Source organism: Bidens hawaiensis, unplaced genomic scaffold (assembly GCF_021521415.1).
Source record: "Bidens hawaiensis isolate Kalapana, Puna unplaced genomic scaffold, B.hawaiensis_p1.1 tig00000296_1, whole genome shotgun sequence".
Taxonomy (NCBI): domain Eukaryota; kingdom Viridiplantae; phylum Streptophyta; class Magnoliopsida; order Asterales; family Asteraceae; genus Bidens; species Bidens hawaiensis.
This window is the reverse complement of record NW_027491024.1, coordinates 1,223,445-1,244,494: the sequence shown is the minus strand read 5'-3', so window position 1 is coordinate 1,244,494 and position 21,050 is coordinate 1,223,445. Positions and strand designations below refer to the sequence as shown.

General features: G+C 34.8%; 2 protein-coding genes across 2 annotated transcripts; both read left to right on the top strand.

The window, feature by feature from the left end:
* Positions 1 to 8,566: 8,566 nt before the first annotated feature.
* On the top strand, positions 8,567 to 13,490 carry LOC143619498 (binding partner of ACD11 1-like). The gene is made up of 5 exons (XM_077091416.1): positions 8,567 to 8,603; positions 9,267 to 9,387; positions 12,477 to 12,552; positions 12,733 to 12,849; positions 12,924 to 13,490. Exons 2-5 carry the CDS (start codon positions 9,275 to 9,277, stop codon positions 13,353 to 13,355), a joined length of 738 nt encoding a protein of 245 aa, XP_076947531.1. The 5' UTR covers positions 8,567 to 8,603; positions 9,267 to 9,274; the 3' UTR covers positions 13,356 to 13,490.
* A 1,894-nt stretch (positions 13,491 to 15,384) lies between these two features.
* On the top strand, positions 15,385 to 19,972 carry LOC143620462 (sucrose transport protein SUC3-like). Its single transcript, XM_077092160.1, has 12 exons — positions 15,385 to 15,603; positions 16,427 to 16,492; positions 17,085 to 17,183; positions 17,265 to 17,329; positions 17,410 to 17,494; positions 17,588 to 17,721; positions 17,796 to 17,871; positions 17,969 to 18,334; positions 18,415 to 18,558; positions 19,151 to 19,381; positions 19,457 to 19,564; positions 19,665 to 19,972. The coding sequence occupies exons 1-12, from the start codon at positions 15,385 to 15,387 to the stop codon at positions 19,830 to 19,832; spliced, it is 1,761 nt and encodes a 586-aa protein (XP_076948275.1). The 3' UTR covers positions 19,833 to 19,972.
* The last annotated feature ends 1,078 nt before the right edge of the window (positions 19,973 to 21,050 follow it).

Below are 21,050 nucleotides of genomic sequence, written 5' to 3'. Positions count from 1 at the left end.
AAGAAGAATCCGCAAACTCCCACCATATCTCAAACTGAAGATATTAGCCACTAATATAGTCAGGGACGGCCCTCATGGTGTGCAATGTGGGCGGCCGGCCGGGGCACGTTCATTTTTGGGCACAAAAATTTTAAAAATTTTCTGATATAACGTATATATATATTTCATTTTCCCTGATTTCTTCTGTAGTTTTGACCCTGTTTTAGTAGATAGTAGGAAAGAGGTGATAAAATGTTTTGATTTTTTTTTAATCCAGAGCGGTAACCGGAAACCACCTGTTAAAAGAGAATGATATTAGAAAGATAATAGTAGAGGCATTTTTGTATAACAATAAAAGCCTAGCTAAAAGTTAAAAACATATGACCTAATATTTACCTCTTTAACTCATTGTCATTTTGTATTAAGAAACACAAATACAACAAGCCTTGAAATGTGTGGCCGGAGTATTTTAGGTAGTTTTACTATTTGATTTTAGTTGAAGTATCTAGATTATGTTAAGTTGTAGTTTAATTTGTTATTACTTTATGTCATTTAGAATATAGTTATATATATGCTATTTCTTTTTATTGAAAAATGGTAGTGTTATTTAATAATCCATTGCTCGCAATATGTTGATTGGCTGAGAGAAAAAAAAATTATATATATAGTAATGTTAGAGAATATAAACTATTTTATTTATTTTGACCCTCTTTTCATAAATTTCTAGCATTGTCAGTGTTAATATCATGATAAACTCATTTTGATATTATGAATTTCCTGATTGTTTGTATTTGATTTTTAGCAATTAATTATGTCTTTTAAACAATCATTCGGTGCTCAAAAACATAAAAAGAGAAAACTAGATTTTTGCTAGAATGCTAGGAGAACTACAAGAATCATCGGTTAGCGTTAGCTATTACTATTACGGTATATGATTTTAATATTATATTTTTGCTCTGCTTATTGTTATAACGTTAATCGGCTTTTACAAAAATTAACTTATAGATTTCGTTACTCGTAAGAGTCTATGACCTTTATTATTTTAGCTCAGCCGAGGTATTTAAATCCTCGGAGACGGCCCTGAATATAGTCAATGTCATTAACACTAAGCTTCCCCCACTGCCATACTAACAAGACAAGCTCTCAACACATATATATAAGAATGACAAGATACCCACCAATTAGAAAGAAACAACAATACATACCAATCAAAAATGGAATTGCCTCGGATGTTTTCTTATGCTCCTTTTATTGGATAGCAGGGCACCACCCTTTAGTAGAAAAAGTTAGGCCATATAACAAACTAAATTTTTAATGGGATCGGCCCTATTTTTTTAGACTAAAGCACTGCTTTATATATCATATTTGTTTAGCCTACCCTGAGACTCACTATTTCTCACCAAGTAAATTTTGTGTTTTACTTGGGTAAATAAATGAGAGTGAGATCTTAAATTTTATGAGGTTTTCAAAGGGGTGTTTAGTATTCGAATCAATGCATAAAACTCAAAATTTGAGTCCATATGAGTTCAAATTCCATATTTGGATTTTTTGAATCGAATTAGAAATCATTTTGAATTCAAAGCTTTAATGTACATAGTTTAAAAAATATGGGATCCTAACCCATTTTATAAAGTCTGTCATCTTTTTCATAGACGAAGTGATGAGTGGGTGCTTAGTTGTGACTAATTATTAATAATATTGTATTTTTAGTTATAATATTTGTTGAAATGGAATTATATAAAGTTATTTTTATATCTTTCAGGTCAAGGAGATAAAGATCTAAAATGGAACTGAAATCATTTATATGAATGAAAAAAAATATTGACTCCATATGAATTAAAGCTTGACGGTGTTAATTCGTGATGCCTGTGAACCCAAGTAAAACAAAAGAATTGATAAATAAATTTGTCATCCACTATTCAACTTTCAACGTAAAGTGGGAACTATCGTGGACCACATATAATACCATGAACCGAATTGGGCTGCTAGAAGTCCAAGGCCTTTTGACTTTAGATTATGGAGTGGATTAAAAAAGAAAAAGAGGGTTCTAACCAGGGGAGTTGGTGAACGGCAGTAGGGCAAAGCGCAAGGGAGCAGCAGCCTTCGGCTGCCACACACGTAAATCAAGAAGCAATAACCGTAATGACGCAAGGCTAATCTTGTTGTAACTTTCTCCGGGTGATTGGTTCATATAGGTTAAGCACTTAATTTTGTTTGTTTATGTATTGGATTTGTTTATGTGATGACAAACATTTAACATATTGAAGTATTAGTTAATTAAACAGTTTGTTGGTGTTTTGAGTTCTTTACAACCATGTTCGGTTGATGACAAAACCTAGAAGGGGGTTGGGAGACTAAAGGGGGTTGACTTGATACTAGTAGACTGAGTAATTGAATTGTATAGGTTTGATGACAAAAGCCTGTTTCAATATCCACTTTAACTAATTTCCAACACCATGTCTATGTGGTGTCCAATTGATCAAACGAGTTTTGTGTGAAACCTTGAACCTGAACCCGAAGGAGGTTGCATTTTCTTTAAATTGTTTTTAAAATCAATCTATTAATTTTCGCTTAACATCGTTTGTCCATCTTAGTTAATTAATTATATATTAAAAATCAAACAAACTTTGTAATACTGACCACATGCTCCTCGTGGATACGATACCCTACTTACTCTAACTATTTAGTTTAATTGGGTTTTTGAATGACTAAAACGACGGTCATCAAAATGGCGCCGCTGCCGGGGAGCTAGTGCGCTTAGTGTTGCGTTGCTTGTTTGATTAATTTTTTTAAAACTAAAAATATTAAAAAAAATCCAAAAATATTTTTCTTTTTATTTCGATTTGTTTAAGTTCGGTATTACACTTGGTATTGTTTGTCTTTGCTTTTGCAGGAACTTATTATAGTGTCGGCAGCATACGTGTAGTTCGGTTATGAGTTATTACAGTTATCAAAGTCCACCAGGTAGCCCATTACCACAATTTTCAAACTTTGACCTGCCACATCCTCAAACCCAAAACCAAAATGAATATGATGAGTTTGTGCCTCGAGTGCCACAATTTAATCAAAGAGGTCATAATCGGGTCAAGTTGGGTCGGCAAAGGTATAATGGTTATCAACAGAACGATTATGGAGGACAGCAGGGTCAGGATGTGTACATGGATGGGGTGCCAAGGGCGAATCACAGAGCCCCAGTTAGAGGAGTTGTCAGTCATTTTATGCCTATAGTACCAAAGAACGCCTCACTGTTCGAGCCACCACATCAGAATGCAAGATCTTTTGAGACACAATTCATAATTGCTATGAAGGAAGTCAAAGTAACTATCAAAGAAACTTGCAGAATCAAGGGAATAGGCAAACGGTCAGCATGGGTCAGATGATAACTCCATCAATGAAAAATTGGATACAATTATTGAGTTAATGATGGATATTCAAAAAGGCAACGAGATCAGAGATAAATAAATCAAGGCATTGTCACAGCAGGTTGAACAGTTAACTGAAGAAGTGGCAGTTATTAGAAGAGATCAAGGTAAGCTTTGTAGTGATACTCAGATATGTCCAGCTCACAAATCGTCTAACACAACGAGTGTCCACATAAATGAGGTAAGTACTCGTCCTCTTTCCGAAATTTCTATTGTTGAAACTCATTCACCATAATGTGTTAAGGGTGGGGTGAATGATATAACCGAGTCTAAGGGTGATAGTGAACATGATCAGGAAGTTAAAAGTTTTAAAAAGTCTGAAAGTGATTCAAATAACATGTTTTCTGAAATTAGTAAATTTGAATGTGAAAGTTCCATTTCCAATGGCTTTACTAGCACCGAAAAATTTAAGTAAACGAGAACAACCTAAGAGTGAAAAGTGGGAAAATTTTGAAAAAGTGAAAATAAATAAACCGTTGCTTGAACAAATTAAAGCGAGTCCTGATCATGTTGAGTGTTTAGAAGAGTTAAGTACCCACAAGCGACGTCACAAGTTTCCTAAACAACTTGATTTAACAACTAGTGTGAACGCCGTTTTGATGGGTACCCTTCCCCCAAAACTTCAAGATCCAGGAACACCTATTATTTCAATACAAATAGGTGATTTTAAATTAGATAGGGCTTTATTGGATCTTGGAGCTTGTGTAAGTATTTTACTGGGGAGTTTGTATGATCAGTATGATTTTGGGCCACTACAAAAAGTTAAAACAACAGTGGTGTTGGCTGATCAAACTCCTAAGTATCCTAGGGGGATTGTAAAGGATGTGATTGTAAAAGTTGGTGAATTCTTTTATCCTGTGGATTTCCTCGTGCTTGATTGTGTAAAGAATACACAACCGACTTTATTATGGGTAGACTGTTTTTAGCTACCACAAAGGCTATTATTAATTGTGCTGAGGGAACGGTTAGAATGAGGTTCGGGGAAAAGAAAATGAGTTTGAAGGTGTTTTCTAATTCGTTTAATCATAAAACTGATAAGTGTGGATCTCCTAATAAGGAGAATCAAACAGAAAAGAAAGAATGTTTTATGATTGACAGGTTAAATGAAGAGAAGATAAAGAAGAAGTTAAGAAGGAGAAGAAGAAGAAGAAGAAGAAGAAAAGGTGGAGTTTGATTGTTATAGAGAAATGTGTAAATTTTATGATCAAGTCTGGAAAAAATCTAATGATGAGAGTAGAACAAGTTTAGGAGCGGAAGGAGGCATGCATCATACGAGACCACCATGAATGTCACATCAGGTATGGTCCGACTGAAGACCTTAGAAAAAATTTAGCGCTAACCAGGAGGCAACCCGGCCTTGTATTTAGGTACGTGTATATTATGTTGTACTTAGAACTTTGTGGGTGTAGTTCACAAAAAACCCTCACAAGACCTCACTCGTCCACCCGGGCTACCGGGGGGTTTAAAGGGCTTGTTGCATACGCTAAATGCAATCGTGATTCCTACGAAAGTGAGTTAGGTCTTTTAACAATTTTACTAGTTTAACAAATCTAATTATAAAATTTATTTAATTTGGCTTGGTAATTAAAATTAACAGTTTTGCAAACGGTTTAAAAGACCTATCCTAACCATTGTGAGAAGCGTGCTTCTACACGTGTGAGAGTTTGTAGATTCTGTTGAGTGAATTGAGGAGCCGGGTTCGTTGTGCGCAATCACGAGTATGTTTGAGTGGCTTATTTTTCTTATCAGGTGATTTCGTTCTTATAATTCTCTTTGTTTTATTAGTTTTACTGTTAAAAGTGTAATTATATAGTTGTATAATTTTTAGGACCATCACATTAAGCCCGGTTTTAAAATTTATAATAAGTCAATTTTAACCCCGTCCTCTATAATATATTTTTAATTCTACATTTTAAACATTGAGGACAATGTCAACCTCAAGTGTGGGGATGGGGGTAAAATTAAAATTTTTGCGTTATAGTGCCTTAATTGTGCGCAAAAGCCAGAATTATAAATAATTTATTGCTATTATTAATGCCAAGTAGAGGTCTTTGGTCATGGTCAGTTTTTAAGCTTCTCGAAAGTCTTCCCATACAAATGTTTTTCAAAAAGAAATTTTGAAAATGGGATCGTTTAGGCGGGGATAACGAGTCATGGGGACAGGTACACATGTTTATATCCTCAGCCCTATTCCTCCGGTACGTGTGTGAGTTGACCCAATATATATAATACACATATAATATATAGTACACACATGTCATTTGAGTGCTTTCATTGATGTTCATGGATTACGGGATCGTAGTTGGCAAAATGCAAAAGTGATAGAGGCAATTAGGTTAAGCCTCGTCTGGATGAGCGAGAGTGTGGGTACTGGGGAGTTGGGCCCTCATACATTATACATATGAGGATGGTTAAAGTGAGGGGCGGGGGGTTGGGTCCCTTAGAAAACCTTTCTTGGACTTATTTTTTTCATTTTGTTAACCCCGACATTATGTTACGAGACGATTCGGCTTACTAGGTTTATTTGTAATTGTATTTGTTTTTGATTTTGTATCTGTATTTGTTACAGTATTAAGCATTACGTTAGTATGCTTAAAAAAAAGGAAAAGCCAAAAATATGTCTGTGTATATGCAGTTATGTATTCAGTAGTTCGTTTATGTAAAAAAAAAAGTCAATGTTCTGGTAGGTACTGGTTGTAAATGAAAGTCAGTGAGTTTGTTTAGTTGTTTAGTCGTTGGAATAAATTAAGTCGTTATTTGTTTAGTTGTTTTGTAATCCGGATCGGATCGTCTGAGCTACTTCAAAAATTCCCTTCCATACCCTTAAACCTGGCCCCGTTACCACCCTTTTAAGACATCTTGATTGGCATTTGTGTCAAAGCAGCTTTATGGATGAATATTTGCTTATGAGTGATAATGAGAGCAGAGTGATACTAGCACATCTTTTGCTAGTCCAGATATTAAACCGAGAGGAGAGATGTTATATTATGAGGTGTGTGACCATGTGTGCCTTAACCAGAAACAAAGTACACTCGTTTGGGCGGTTCATTAGTTTTAAATTGTAACATTAAATTATTTTGTGGGTTATCAACCTTGACAGTGTCAGTTCTTGGGAATTGGGTATGACCTTATACCTCACTAGTATTAATCGTGGTAATTTACGAATCATCGATCAAGGTGTATGTGTTGCATGAGAGTTTGCTTGAGGGTAAGCAAATGATAAGTGTGGGGATGTGATGAATGGGTGCTTAGTTGTGACTAATTATTAATTATATTGTATTTTTAGTTATAATATTTGTTGAAATGGAATTATATTAAGTTATTTTTATATCTTTCAGGTCAAGGAGATAAAGATCTAAAATGGAACTGAAATCATTTATATGAATGAAAAAATATTGACTCCATATGAATTAAAGCTTGATGTTGTTAATTCGTGATGCCTGTGAACCCAAGTAAAACAAAAGAATTGATAAATAAATTTGTCATCCACTATTTCAACTTTCAACGTAATGTGGGAACTATCGTGGGCCACTTATAATACCATGAACCGAATTGGGCTGCTAGAAGTCCAAGGCCTTTTGACTTTTGATTATGGAGTGGATTAAAAAAGAAAAAGAGGGTTCTTACCAGGGGAGTTGGTGAACGGCAGTAGGGCAAAGCTCAAGGGAGCAGCAGCCTTTGGCTGCCACACACGTAAATCAAGAAGCAATAACCATAATGACGCAAGGCTAATCTTGTTGTAACTTTCTCCGGGTGATTGGTTCATATAGGTTAAGCACTTAATTTTGTTTGTTTATGTATTGGATTTGTTTATGTGATGACAAACATTTAACATATTGAAGTATTAGTTAATTAAACAGTTTGTTGGTGTTTTGAGTTCTTTCTTTACAACCATGTTCGGTTGATGACAAAACCTAGAAGCGGGTTGGGAGACTAAAGGGGGTTGACTTGATACTAGTAGACTGAGTAATTGAATTGTATAGATTTGATGACAAAAGCCTGTTTCAATATCCACTTTAACTAATTTCCAACACCATGTCTATGTGGTGTCCAATTGATCAAACGAGTTTTGTGTGAAACCTTGAACCTGAACCCGAAGGAGGTTGCATTTTCATTAAATTGTTTTTAAAATCAATCTATTAATTTTCGCTTAACATCGTTTGTCCATCTTAGTTAATTAATTATATATTAAAAATCAAACAACTTTGTAATACTGACCACATGCTCCTCGTGGATATGATACCCTACTTACTCTAACTATTTAGTTTAATTGGGTTTTTGAATGACTAAAACGACGGTCATCACGAAGCTATAAGCCTTTGGGTTGGAATACTAATATCTTCAAGTATCAGGCAAGCCACTCAAGCGTCATTAGCCGTTCAAATAGTCGCTTCAAGAGGTGGAGCTAGGAAGGACCTAGCCCGTCAATCGAATGACTCTAATGTAATCAACCAAACCTTTATCAAATCATAATCCCAAACTTCTAAAGTTGGATAAAACTCTAAATGATCGGTTTGTAACTTAATACGAACCAAACCAAATCAACAAAAATTCAAATTATTATATTATAGTGTATATTAAAATTGTAGTTTTTAAAATCCGAGCACAACTATTTACATATTGTATACCTCAAGATTCATTAATTACATAATTAACCCACACATCTATTTACAAATAGTACCCCAAAACTTTCTACTTTTTAACATGGTAACCTTAAAGTTTTATTAATTACACAATTAACCTCAAAACTTTTTAGTATGATTACCCTCGTGTTCTAGTAAGCCACACAAACAATCCTACAAGCTTTAATATGGTACAAACCGACCCCGATCGAGTTCCCGTGACGTCCTGCCTGTAACCAGAGATCAACCCCACCGCCCGTCTGTTTTTTTATCAGTAGTGTAAATTTACCCGGTTTCGTTCGAAAACTTTTATAAATTGTGCAAATTTATAGCCTGACTCCTCATTTTTGAAATTCCTTACATTTTGATCCCTGTTACATTTTTGTCCAATTCCATTGACCGCAACGTTGGGGTTAATTAAAGCAACTATTTTGTATTTAATTTAATGAAGTAGTAGCCTAAACTAGAAAGCCGAAGTTAATTAATATTCAATACCCCTAGGTTTTTAGATGAAATAGTAGGAGAGTCGTTAACGTGTAATGTAAAGTTGGTCTTGAAGCTTCGATCCGCTTTCAATCACGTCGGAAGAGATAACAAACAGGTACGTCACAATTTAATTATTCTATTCTATTCTATTCTTGTTGTAACTGATTTCATTATTATTATTTCCAATTAATCGAACATCTATTGATTAATTACGACTGTAATTGCCCTAAAATATCAATTGATGTTCATAAATCTCGCACCGTAATTTATATTTTTCTTCGAGGATGACTGTTAGTTAGTTAGTTAGTCTTCTGAAAGGTTTGGAATTTAGGGTTTCTGTGATATTATGGGTTTTGGCATTGTTGTAAAAATCGGTCTATGCGGCCGAGTACTCAGGCGAGTTTCTTCAACTCAGCCAACGTTACTCGGAATCGATTACACTCTAGCTAGTCGGCCCAACTCAGATTTTAATTTTTATAATACCTAGGCTAAGTACTTGCAACTCCCCAGCCGAATGCAACCGTGGTACTTTTAGGGTTCTTCGATGCAAACTTGAATTTGGGTTTTAGGGTTTATATATAATGTAGCAAAGAGTTTCTAAACTTGTAAATTGGTGATGATTTATTGCGAAAATGTCAAAAAAAGTATGTCAATTTTTCAAATTGTATGAAGCTAATCTAAGCGGAGCAAAATATAAACTAGATAAATAAATCCTTTTTTTTTGCCATATTTAATAAAAGCATATCTATTTTGGTAGATTTGGATATGGCTATAGAACATATAGCTGAAGTTACCAGCTTGTCCCCTAGGGCAACCGAGAATGATGTTCGCGACTTCTTTGCTTTTTGTGGAACGATTGAACATATTGATATCATCAGGTGCTTCCATAATCTTTTATCTGTCTGTGTAAGCTGTTTATAAGTTTATTGTTATTAAATTTCCCATTTGATTGGAGTCAATAAATGCTTTAGAGCATTCTCAGCCTATTCCCTATATTTGTGTGAGGGGGTTTTGTAAATTATATGGTATGGTTATGAGTGGTTGTGAGTAGAGGAGAGAAAAAATGTTATATGGGAAAGTTAAATTTGGGGTTTTACTTTCTTTGCTTTTTGTGGAACGATTGAACATATTGATATCATCAGGTGCTTCCATAATCTTTTATCTGTTTGTATAAGCTGTTTATAAGTTTATTGTTATTAAATTTCCCATTTGATTGGAGTCAATAAATGCTTTAGAGCATTCTCAGCCTATTCCCTATATTTGTGTGAGGGGGGTTTGTAAATTATATGGTATGGTTATGAGTGGTTGTGAGTAGAGTTGAGAAAAAAATGTTATATGGGAAAGTTAAATTTGGGGTTTTACTGTGCATACCGTATAATATTTTAATATTTTCTAAAAGTGGTTGTGAGTGAAAGAGAAAGAAAAGATAATGATTAAGGTATAAAAAGTATTATTTAATTAAATAGGAGAGAGAAAATACAGTGATTTTTAGTGATATATGGATATATGGTAAGGAATGGGCTGGGAATGCTCCAATACTTCTTTATTATGCATGATGCTAGATTGTTAGTAATTACTAATTTTCGTCCAAGTTACTTAAAGTTATTATTCCAGAAAGCATGTGATGATTGCTTCTCAATAAATCAAGATTTTATTCTATAATTATAGACTATTAATATTTGTGCAAACTTATTGTTTAAAGTAAGACTATTTACTTTTCTTATGCAAGGCTGAAAGCCAACTATCTAGGACTGTAAACGGACCAAACGAACACGAACGGTGCATGCTCTTGTTCGTTCGTTTTAACTTAACCGAAAAACAGTCAAACACAAACAGAGTAATTCTTGTTCGTGTTTGTTCTTTAAGAAAATGAACGTGTTGTGTTTGCTTATGTTTGTTTGTTAACAGCATAAAGGAACAGTCAACCATCACAAAAGAGATGGTTGACTGTTCGCCTAATTGTTCGAAACCAAGCTTAAGCCTTGTTCGAAACCAAGCTTAAGCCCAGTCGAGCTCGGCTTGTTTGCACCCCTAGGAAACCCCATTGAGTTGACTCAACCATCACCACATGTCATAAGATTTTGGCATTACCATTATTATTTTCATTTTTAATACTACAAAGTGTTATCATAATTGGAAGTGTCCTTAATTGAACCGACCACCTTACCAGCTAGTAATCTAACAACTTTCAAAACCCTATAATATGATAATAATTTTAAAAATTGTAGTTCTATATATTTATATATATTATATAACAAATTCAAAATAAAATATCGAAATGGTTTATAGTTTGGTGTGTATTTGAAATCTCAACAAGAAGCATAGGATAGACAAAACGAGTCAATCCATGATCGAAAGGAATGCATTTTTTTTGGTAAATTTGGTCCTACCAACGACTTGGTTTTACCAGTTCAATTGATCAAGCCAATAAGCAGGCACTTTAAATGGAACTGGTTCAAGGGTACTCAACCAGACCTTTATGTATACATAGATGATTCCTGATTCGACTAACCAGTACAATTCAATCCGTTTGCGAGAGCAGTTGCTTTAATCTTTGTGAAGTCACACTTCTTTTGTTATGTTAATCTATGGTAAAGGACTTTAAAGTTTGTAAGTAAAATCGTTTACAATACATAGAAGAAATTATAGTTTTTGTCATTCTAGTATGTAAAAACTTATAAAAATAGCCTCTGCGAGGGTCCTTTCTTTTACCATGGCTTACAGTTTTGTGCCCCTAGACATGACACCGCAATCCATCATGTCCATACATTTAACACCTACATATTTGGAAATCCATTGAAAAAGATTTTTAATTTTAAATATAATAAAAATCATGAATTATCAAAATGCTCTTTGGTAAGAAATAGAGAAGTTCAAGTCCTACGAAGCTGACAATAGGTGGATTTTAGAAGACGTTTTTTAGGAGAGTGTATGCTCTCTATTAAGTTTTAGACAGTCAGATGCATACGTATATGGTGAAATTCATCAGAGAGAAACAAAATTGCTTTTTCATTATTTTCTTTTATTTATAAATTTTTTAAGAATGGAAAAGTGTGTAATTCATTTTGTTCTGTATGTAATCATAATATTTAGTGGGATAGTAGAACCCTAACTAGATTGTGTATGTGTGATATATGTGTATATGTGTGCATTTTATATACATATATGTGTGTGTTCCCTCTTTGGATTTATTGTTTAAAGTAAGACTATATACTTTTCTTATGCAAGGCTGCAAGCCAACCATCTAGGACTGTAAATGAACCGAATGAACACGGACGATGCATGCTCATGTTCGTTTGTTTAACTTAACACCGAAAAACGGTCAAACACGAGCAATTAGATGAACAGAGTAGTTCTTGTTTGTGTTTGTTCATTAAGAAAATGAACGTGTTGTGTGTGCTTATGTTTGTTTGTTAACAGTATAACTGTGTATAAAGGAACAGTCATGAACGTAAAAAACATTATAAATGAACATAGATGAACGAACATAAGTGAGTGGCATAATTATAAGTAAACATATAAACGTAAACTAACGAACACAAATTATTGAACGCAAATGAATGAAGATAAACGAACTTAAATAAACGACCATTCATGAACAAGACATGTGTTTATGTTTGTTCGTTAACTAAATGAACAAAAAATGTTGCTCATGTTCGTTTGTTTAAGCGAACATAAATGAACTTGCCGCTGGGCGGGTGGGTCACGAACGATTTACTGAACGTTCGGTTCGTTTACAGGCCTATAACACCCCCCCCTGATGTTGTTGTGTTGTTGGCCAACTAATATCTCTTTGTAAGTTGTTGACTGGTTGGAAATTTTAACTCGTTGGGTCATCCTTATCATGTTGTATACATTAATTTGTTTGCATTGCTTTATTTGTTTTATTTTCCCATAGTTTTATGTCTGTATTAATTATAATTACTTCACTATCCTAACTAGAGGTATTCTCATGGTTGATACACAGAGCCGGTGATTATGCGTGTACAGCTTATGTAACATTTAAGGACGCTTATGCTTTAGAAACAGCAGTCTTGCTTAGTGTAAGTCATTACTCTCACACTTTTTGCAACATTCAATTAGTCGTTCAACAAAATTTAAAAATCTGGTTTAGGTAAGAATTGTTGCAAATATGACATATGCTTTTTTACCACTTACTGTTCAGTTAAGTTAGAGTTAGTTATCGTTCTAACTTCTAATGATGAATATTATTCTGTTTACAGGGAGCAACACTTTTGGACCAGACTATATGCATAACAAAATGGGGACAAGATTATGATGAGACCGAGTATTGGACCAGAGCTTCTTCATGGATTCCAGAAGACGGAAATACTTCATATGTAATGCATCTAACACCTAACATCTTCCCTGTTAATTACTTTCTCATTATTGTCATCTGAACGTATTCATGCAGGCATCACACCAAGAAAATCAATATGCTTACACAGCAGGAGAAGCAGTGACGGTGGCTCAAGATGTGGTGAAAACAATGTTGGCAAAAGGGTATATTTTGGGCAAAGACGCGTTGGCAAAAGCGAAGGCGTTTGATGAATCGCATCAAGTGTCTGCAAGTGCAGCTGCAAAAGTGGCTGAATTAAGTGAGAGAATTGGGTTGACTGATAAATTTTGTGCTGGAGTTGAAGCAGTTAGATCTGTAGACAAGAATTATCATATTTCTGATACAACTAAATCGATCATGTCGGCTACTGGTAGATCGGCTGCAGCTGCTGCTACAACGGTTGTGAACAGTAGCTATTTCTCAAAAGGGGCTCTTTGGATGTCCGATGCGTTGAGTCGAGCTGCTAAAGCGGCTGCGGATTTGGGGAATAACGGTGTTGGCAAATGAAGTATTGTTTTAGCCTTTAGGTGGGTGAGTGTGGGCTTTGAAATACAAATAAAGGGAAACAAGTAAACTCAACACTATTCAAATTCAACGTCTTATATTAAAGAGATTTATTATGTTGATATATTGCTTGTAGAAATACTAATACACTTTTATGAAGTGATTTTCATCTTTTTGTAAAAGTATTTAATTTATTTAGTTTATGAACTTTTTACTGAAACTTTTAGTGGCCACTGGTAATTATTAGTGTTAGCAGTTAAACCAAACATGTTTAAGCATGATATTGAATTTTTTAGACCTGCTAACTAGCACACCCTCTAAACTTACTTTTAAATCTATACGGATGTTCACCATGAGATCAGAAAGCTTAATCACTTAAGCAGAACACCTTTACTGCCATTTTAATGCTGCTAGGCTAGAAACCGTTTGGTGTACAAATTAGGCAAGTTACATGAAGTATAACTCAATTCTTGTTCAGATTATCTACTTTTGTTTGTAATCGGCAAATTACTTCTCCTAAAACTGTGACGATGGAGTAGATATTTAAGACAAGGTATAATTTCTTAAAGAAGAATTAAATATTATAATAAAAAATAACTAATAACCATTGCATTGGTTAACAATTTGATCATTGGTAGTCTCAACTTTCAATTGTGATAACAATAACAATCACGTTAGAGTCTCACAGATCATTAACTCCGTTAGTTATGTTTCTTTAAGTTGATGTGAAATTACCAAAACAGTCCCACTAACTAATAAATAATAGAGTAAAGCATATTAATGAGAAATTGTTATTGGTAGTAAAACTAAAAGTTAAGGTTGTCATTGATCATATTATTAGTAAGGATTAATATTGATCAATTGTTAATAGTTTAAATTATTGAAGTCCAATTTTCCTTTCTTAAAAGTTTAAGAACACATGCGGAATTTTAACTTTCATGAAAAAACTATAATTAAGGATCTAAAAGTTACAATTAAGAACAAAAGTGCGGGTAAAAGAATACGAATGGTCAAACGAATAGTGGGACGTGATGCGTTTGTGCTCTACCCGTGTTCGTGAGGGTCTAAGTAATATTATATTTTATTGGAACGGTTAAATAATATGGTACTATCCTACTCCACCTAATCTACACCAAAATAAATTACATCAACTAGGCCTGTAAACGAACCGAACATTCGGTGAACTGTTCGGCGGGAAGTTCGTTTATGTTTGTTTATTTAATAAACAAAAAGTTTGTTTATTTATGTTTAATTAAACATGAACAAAAAGTTTGTGTTCGTTTAATTAAACGAAAGAACATGAACACATGTTCCGTTCGTTCATTTATGTTCACGAACTTTCGTTTATGTTCGTTTATTTATGTTCATTTATGTCTGTTTATTTATGTTTGTGTATGTATTAATAAAAATAATTAAACATTATTTGGATGAGTCATGTACTTAAAGTTTTATATTTATTAATTTGTTTTCATTTATGTTCGTTTGTGTTTATATATTTGTTCAGTTATATTCGTTTAGATTTTAAACAAACAAACACAAATGTTCATTTTTTAAATAAACGAACATGAGCATAAATATTTGTTCGATTAAGTGGTTGTGTTCGTTTAAAGTTAAATGAATGAACACTAACATACACTTGTTCGTGTTCGTTTACATGCTTTCGTTATTTACATTGATAAATACATCAGTCTTAATCTCTAGGCTCTGCCGATTTTATATTTGTGTACGTGAACACAATAATTTTCTTAATAAACGAACACGAACATAAAATCGTGTTCATGAACCGTTACAGCCCTAACACCAACCCGTCATAAACGAAAGTGGAACCCAAACCAAAACAACGTCACCAACTTCCTTCCTTCCTTCCCCGTGGGCAAATTCTATTCTTGCTGTTAACTCAAACCACGGTCACAGATGACACACATATTCTTCCTCACCACCGGGATCTAAATCAAATTACATATACCTCTAATATCAATGCCGCCTTAACAATCCAATTCCAATTCCAATTCCAATTCCAATTACATCCATCATGGACGCCGGCGTACCTTACAGAAACCTAAAACACGATGCGGATGTTGAAATCGTCAAATTCCAAGAAGAAGAAGAACCCAATCGACACATCGAATCGAAGAATCCGCCGACGGAGGAGAATTGTAGCTTGATTACGCTGGTTTTGAGCTGTGCTGTTGCCGCCGGTGTGCAATTTGGCTGGGCCTTGCAACTCTCGCTTCTCACGCCCTACATCCAGGTGCTTGCTTGCTTTTCGATCTGCTTCATTTGATGATTTAGATCCGCTTAGGGCTTTAGATCTACGCTACTGAGCTTTTCTGCCTTTGCATTCTCTCTGTCGTTACTTATTTAGGAATGCAACATTTAGTTCCTGCCTCCTCTTACTTTTGTAGCATCATGATCATATCAATTTGTACTTGTCAAAGGCGTTTAAAAAGCCAAGGCTCGAGATAGGAAAAGGTGCATCGCATAAACATACGTTTGTTTGTGGCTTTAGTCTCTCATTTAGGCTGCTTCCAGGCCGTTTTCTTTCATGTTTCAGACCAGTTCATTGGAATTTGCAGAATTTTGCCAGAATCTCACTGACCAAAATCTGGCCACCAGATCGTGTGTATGACAGCGCCTCGCTTTGCAGGCTTTTGACTACATAGTATCAAACACACACTCTTGCAGTCTTTCTGTCTCTTTCATTTCACTATTTGAATGTCTGAGATGATGTCTTTTTGTTGATATTTGATTAATCTCAGCTACATAAAATAAGATTGAAATTCCTGTAGCATATCCCATGGCTCTATATTAGACTGTTATGAATTTTCTTTCCAAGAGTTTGTTTGACAATGACTCTATGATGGAATTGTTTGAGAGTATCACATGCCATATAGATAAAAAAGACAAGATTCATATGTAGGTTAAGTGTGTGTATACTGTGCATACAATTGCTTGCTAGTATCTGTATTATTGTGAATGACTTTGTCCATTTCAATTCTCAGTCTCATGATAGTGTGTCTTGTTCTATTCTGGTTATGTTCTTATCGATTCCTGTTCTTTTATTTTTGGTACAGACACTGGGAATAGGGCATGCATTCTCTTCATTTATCTGGCTTTGTGGTCCTATTACAGGTCTTGTGGTAAGTTACAGTAATTTTTTTTACTTATCAGATTTATGTTATATGCCCACTGATTTGTAACATAGGATGTTTCTTTTCGTTGTATTGGCATGCGAATGCCAGCACTTGCTAATGTTGGTTATGCTGTGTATGTAACTAGTTTACAGTTCTTTTCAGTCCCTATAACTCTTTTTATCGCCTCATAGTTCTAAAGTCATTTGAATTAGGCATAGCTCTTCCACATATGTATAAATCCCTTATATCTGATCTTTTTTAAGGATGTAAACATACATGAGGAAGTTTCATAATGTAAGATGGAGTTCCTGTTTTAGAAATAGTGAAGTATTTTAAAAAAAAGGAATGCGGGAGTGAAGTAATGACCTATGTCACTCGTAAGTTAGCTAATCGGAATCTTTTGCAATAGTTTATAGTTGAATATGATCTTCAGTTAAATGAGGAGAGATGCAGTGTCGGTGATTCATCTCCACATATTGTTGTTTGGACAGCATGATTGTAGTATTAAATGTCTAGTTATTTATTTCCATTAGTATCTTGATGAGGTTCAATGATCATTGAAGTTTTGTGATTATTTTTGCACGATCCCATTTTTTAGGTTCAACCTTGTGTTGGTATCTGGAGTGATAAATGCTCTTCAAAATATGGCAGAAGACGACCATTTATTTTGCTTGGATCTCTCATGATATCTCTATCTGTAAGCACAATTTCAAATATCATGTTTTCATCATTCTTAGTTACTCTGTTTTATCTCCACTAAACTCGATTTCCACTTTAGGTGATAATTATCGGGTTTTCTGCAGACATTGGATCCTTGATTGGAGACACTAAAGAACATTGCAGGTCTCTGCTTACTTCTTTATATCGTCTTTAAGAATTTGATGCATATAATTTATATAATCTCGGGATGTTATGTATTGCAGCACATATAAAGGTACACGTCCAAGGGCTGCTTTTGTGTTCATCTTAGGATTTTGGATGCTTGACCTTGCTAATAACACTGTTCAGGCAAGTGTTTTTTGGTTTATCTTTAGCATTAACGGGGATGCAGCTATCATGTGTACATGAACTGATGAAAGTAATCTTTATTACTTTTGTTAGGGCCCAGCTCGAGCTCTTCTTGCTGATCTGGCAGGCCCTGATCAGAGAAACTCAGCAAATGCCATATTTTGCTCATGGATGGCAGTTGGAAATATTTTAGGGTTTTTATCTGGTTCTAGTGGAAAGTGGCACAGGTAGAAGCTCAATATTCCATGTCGAGTCTGTAGTGTGTGTGTAATATCAATGTTTTGACACTTGTCATATGCAGTTGGTTCCCGTTCTTGACAAATGGCGCTTGTTGTGAGGCATGTGGTAATCTTAAAGCAGCCTTTTTAGTTGCAGTGGTGAGTTTTTACGGTTTTTTAAGATTATATTGTGAAACTAATTAGCAAGATTGTTAGTGTTTGAAACGTAAGATTATATTGTTGGTGTTTTTCACAGGTTTTTCTTACATTTTGTACAATGGTGACACTAGTCTTTGCAAAGGAGGTTCCTTTAGCACCAAAACAGCATAGTAGGCTATCAGATGTTGATCCTCTTTTGGAGGATTCTCAGGCTCAGCAGCATGGTCTTGACCACACAGAATCAAAATCTCAGAAACACTCAGTTGATCACAAAGCTGGTAATCGGCTTGAAAATGCTTTTGAAATAGAGACCAGTGAGAGAAAACCCAACTCTACAGTTGATGTAGACCAAGTCGAAAGCTTTAGCAACAGTCCTAGTGCGGTTCTCGTCAACTTGTTGACCAGCTTACGCCATTTACCTTTAGGGATGCATTCGGTTCTTACTGTAATGGCTCTAACATGGGTAAGTTTAAAGTTTCAGTATTTGAACTGTTGTTTTGTTGACTTGTATTTACTTTTACTTTTACTTTTTCACATGTGAAGTTGTCCTGGTTTCCGTTTTTCCTTTTTGATACCGATTGGATGGGTCGAGAAGTTTATCATGGCGACCCGAAGGGAAACACTGCTGAAATCAAAGCTTATGATGACGGTGTCCGAGAAGGAGCTTTCGGTTTGCTATTGAATTCCGTAAGACTCATAATTAAGCAAACAATATTATTACAAGAGAAAATTGCACAAATGGTCACTGTGGTTTGACTAAATTGCAAGTTTGGTCCCCAAATTTTAAAATGCTAACTGAGTCCAAACATTTTTGAGAGAGTTGCATGTTTAGTTCCCACTGTTAGTCCTTGTTACTTTTCAACAGAAAAAAAGAGATGTCATGTTTGGGTAATTGTGTCTTTTCAAATTCAAACCCTTGATAAAGTAGTCTTTCAAACTCCAGAACTCCTAATGTCGACTTCATCACCTTCGATTTTTAACCCGAACCTTTGATTCAGTGCTGATCTTTGAGGAACATCATTACATTTTTAGATCTGCTTATCCATCTATAAATATAATGTCTTAACCGAAGAAAAAAATGTAAAATAACTAAACCCTCACTTTTTTCGTTAAAAACTAACTGGAGTTGACGGTGGGGACTACAAGTGCAACCCTCTCACATATGTTTGGACTAAGTTTGCAAATTGGTCAACCACGAGGACCATTTGTGCATATTTTCCTTATTAAGTTTTCTGGATAATCGTTAGTTAAGCTCTCATAATATCATTTCTCACCACAGGTGGTTCTCGGTATCAGCTCTTTCTTAATACAACCAATGTGTCAATGGATCGGTTCAAAATCCGTGTGGGCCGTAAGCAACTTTATCGTGTTCGCTTGCATGGCGGGCACCGCCATTATAACCTTAATCTCTCTAGGAGAATCTAGAAACACTGATAACATGGTTGGAGGAAACGAGGCTATCAAAACTGCTTCTTTAGTTGTTTTTGCCATTCTTGGCCTTCCCCTTGCTGTAAGTGTCATCATATCATGAGCAACTAAACCTTTGCTTTCCTTATAATATTTTAACACGCGTTTCTTGGTGCAGATAACTTACAGTGTCCCGTTCTCTGTGACAGCTGATCTAACAGCCGATACAGGTGGCGGCCAAGGATTGGCGATTGGAGTATTGAATCTAGCAATTGTAATACCACAGGTTGTTGGGTTGTTACACGTTGGTTATAACTTCTAATAGTTATAACCAGTAATTAGTTGTTTGAAACTTTGAATAATTGTTTGTGGGAATATGTTGACAGATGATTGTGTCGCTTGGTGCGGGGCCTTGGGATGCGTTATTCGGTGGGGGGAACGTACCGGCATTTGTTCTCGCTTCATTAAGTGCTCTTGCTGCTGGAATTCTTGCAACTCTAAAGCTTCCAACTCCTAGCAACTCATACACACCTATAGGTTTTCATGTAGGGTGACAACATTTTGTCCTACCATTTTGTATATATTTACAGTTGCAGAGTTAAAGGATACACTATCATATCCATGAGTATAGGTTAGGAATACCTGATGTATTTTTCATGATAATTTTGTATTTCTTTTTTATATTCGTTACATTTATATTTTTAATTTAGAACTATGATCAATTGACTGATTATAATTCATACCAAACTTTTACCATTCACATGTAGCATACATCAATATTTAACATGCGTTACCTAACTTTATTATTTAAATGTAGCATACATCAAGTTAGGGGTGTAAACTAGTTGAGCCCGAGCTTGACCAGGCTCAAGCTCGGCCCGTTTTGATATACTAGTGGGTTGTTCTTTCAGGCTTGGCTTGATTATTAATTAATTTATTATATACAATTTTTTTTTATTTTATATATTTTGAGGAAAAAAACCCTGTAACTAGCCTAAACTCGGCTCAAGCTTGTTTAGGCCTTAAGCGAGCCAAAACTCAGTTGTTAAGTGTTAACTTAATACATAAAAGTTCAAAAGTGACGAAGCTTAAAAATGCACAAGGCTTAAGTTTGGGCTCGAGAGTTAGACGAGCTTTATTTGAGGTTCGAGCTTGAAAAGGCTCGACTTATTTAAAGATTTTTTATTTATATGAGCTTGAGTAGCTTGGCTTATTTACACCCTAGATCAAGTGGTTTAAAAGTCACTATCTTGTTACACAGACGTCAACCAAAGATGCCCACATGGGAATCAGTTTTCTATTCTAAAAACAACATTTTGTTTTGTTTTTTAATAATTATTGATCTTTCATTTACATTTATGAAAAGATGGTTCAAATATCAAGGTGTGATGAGATATGTCGGCTGGCTCAGATATGAATGCTAGATAGATCGATTAATGAGTCGGATATAGATAAATTGTCATGCATGTATCTGTGTGTTAATATGTTAGATAAGAGAAAAAAAATAATTATTGTCTGATATGTCCTCAAGGAAACAACCTCCTGCATAAAGTATAAGAGGTAAACAGATCGCCTTCTGTAGACCCAACGCAAATGCGGAAGCTAATCAAGTATTGAGTTTACCTTTTTATATCAACAATCTTTTTAAGTAACAATAATTTATATACAAGTTTAATTGGGTCACTTCAAAGGCCCAAATGAGTAATGTGGCAATTTTGATATACTCGAGTTAGTCAACGAGTCAAAACAGTCAACTGTTATAAACATGTTAA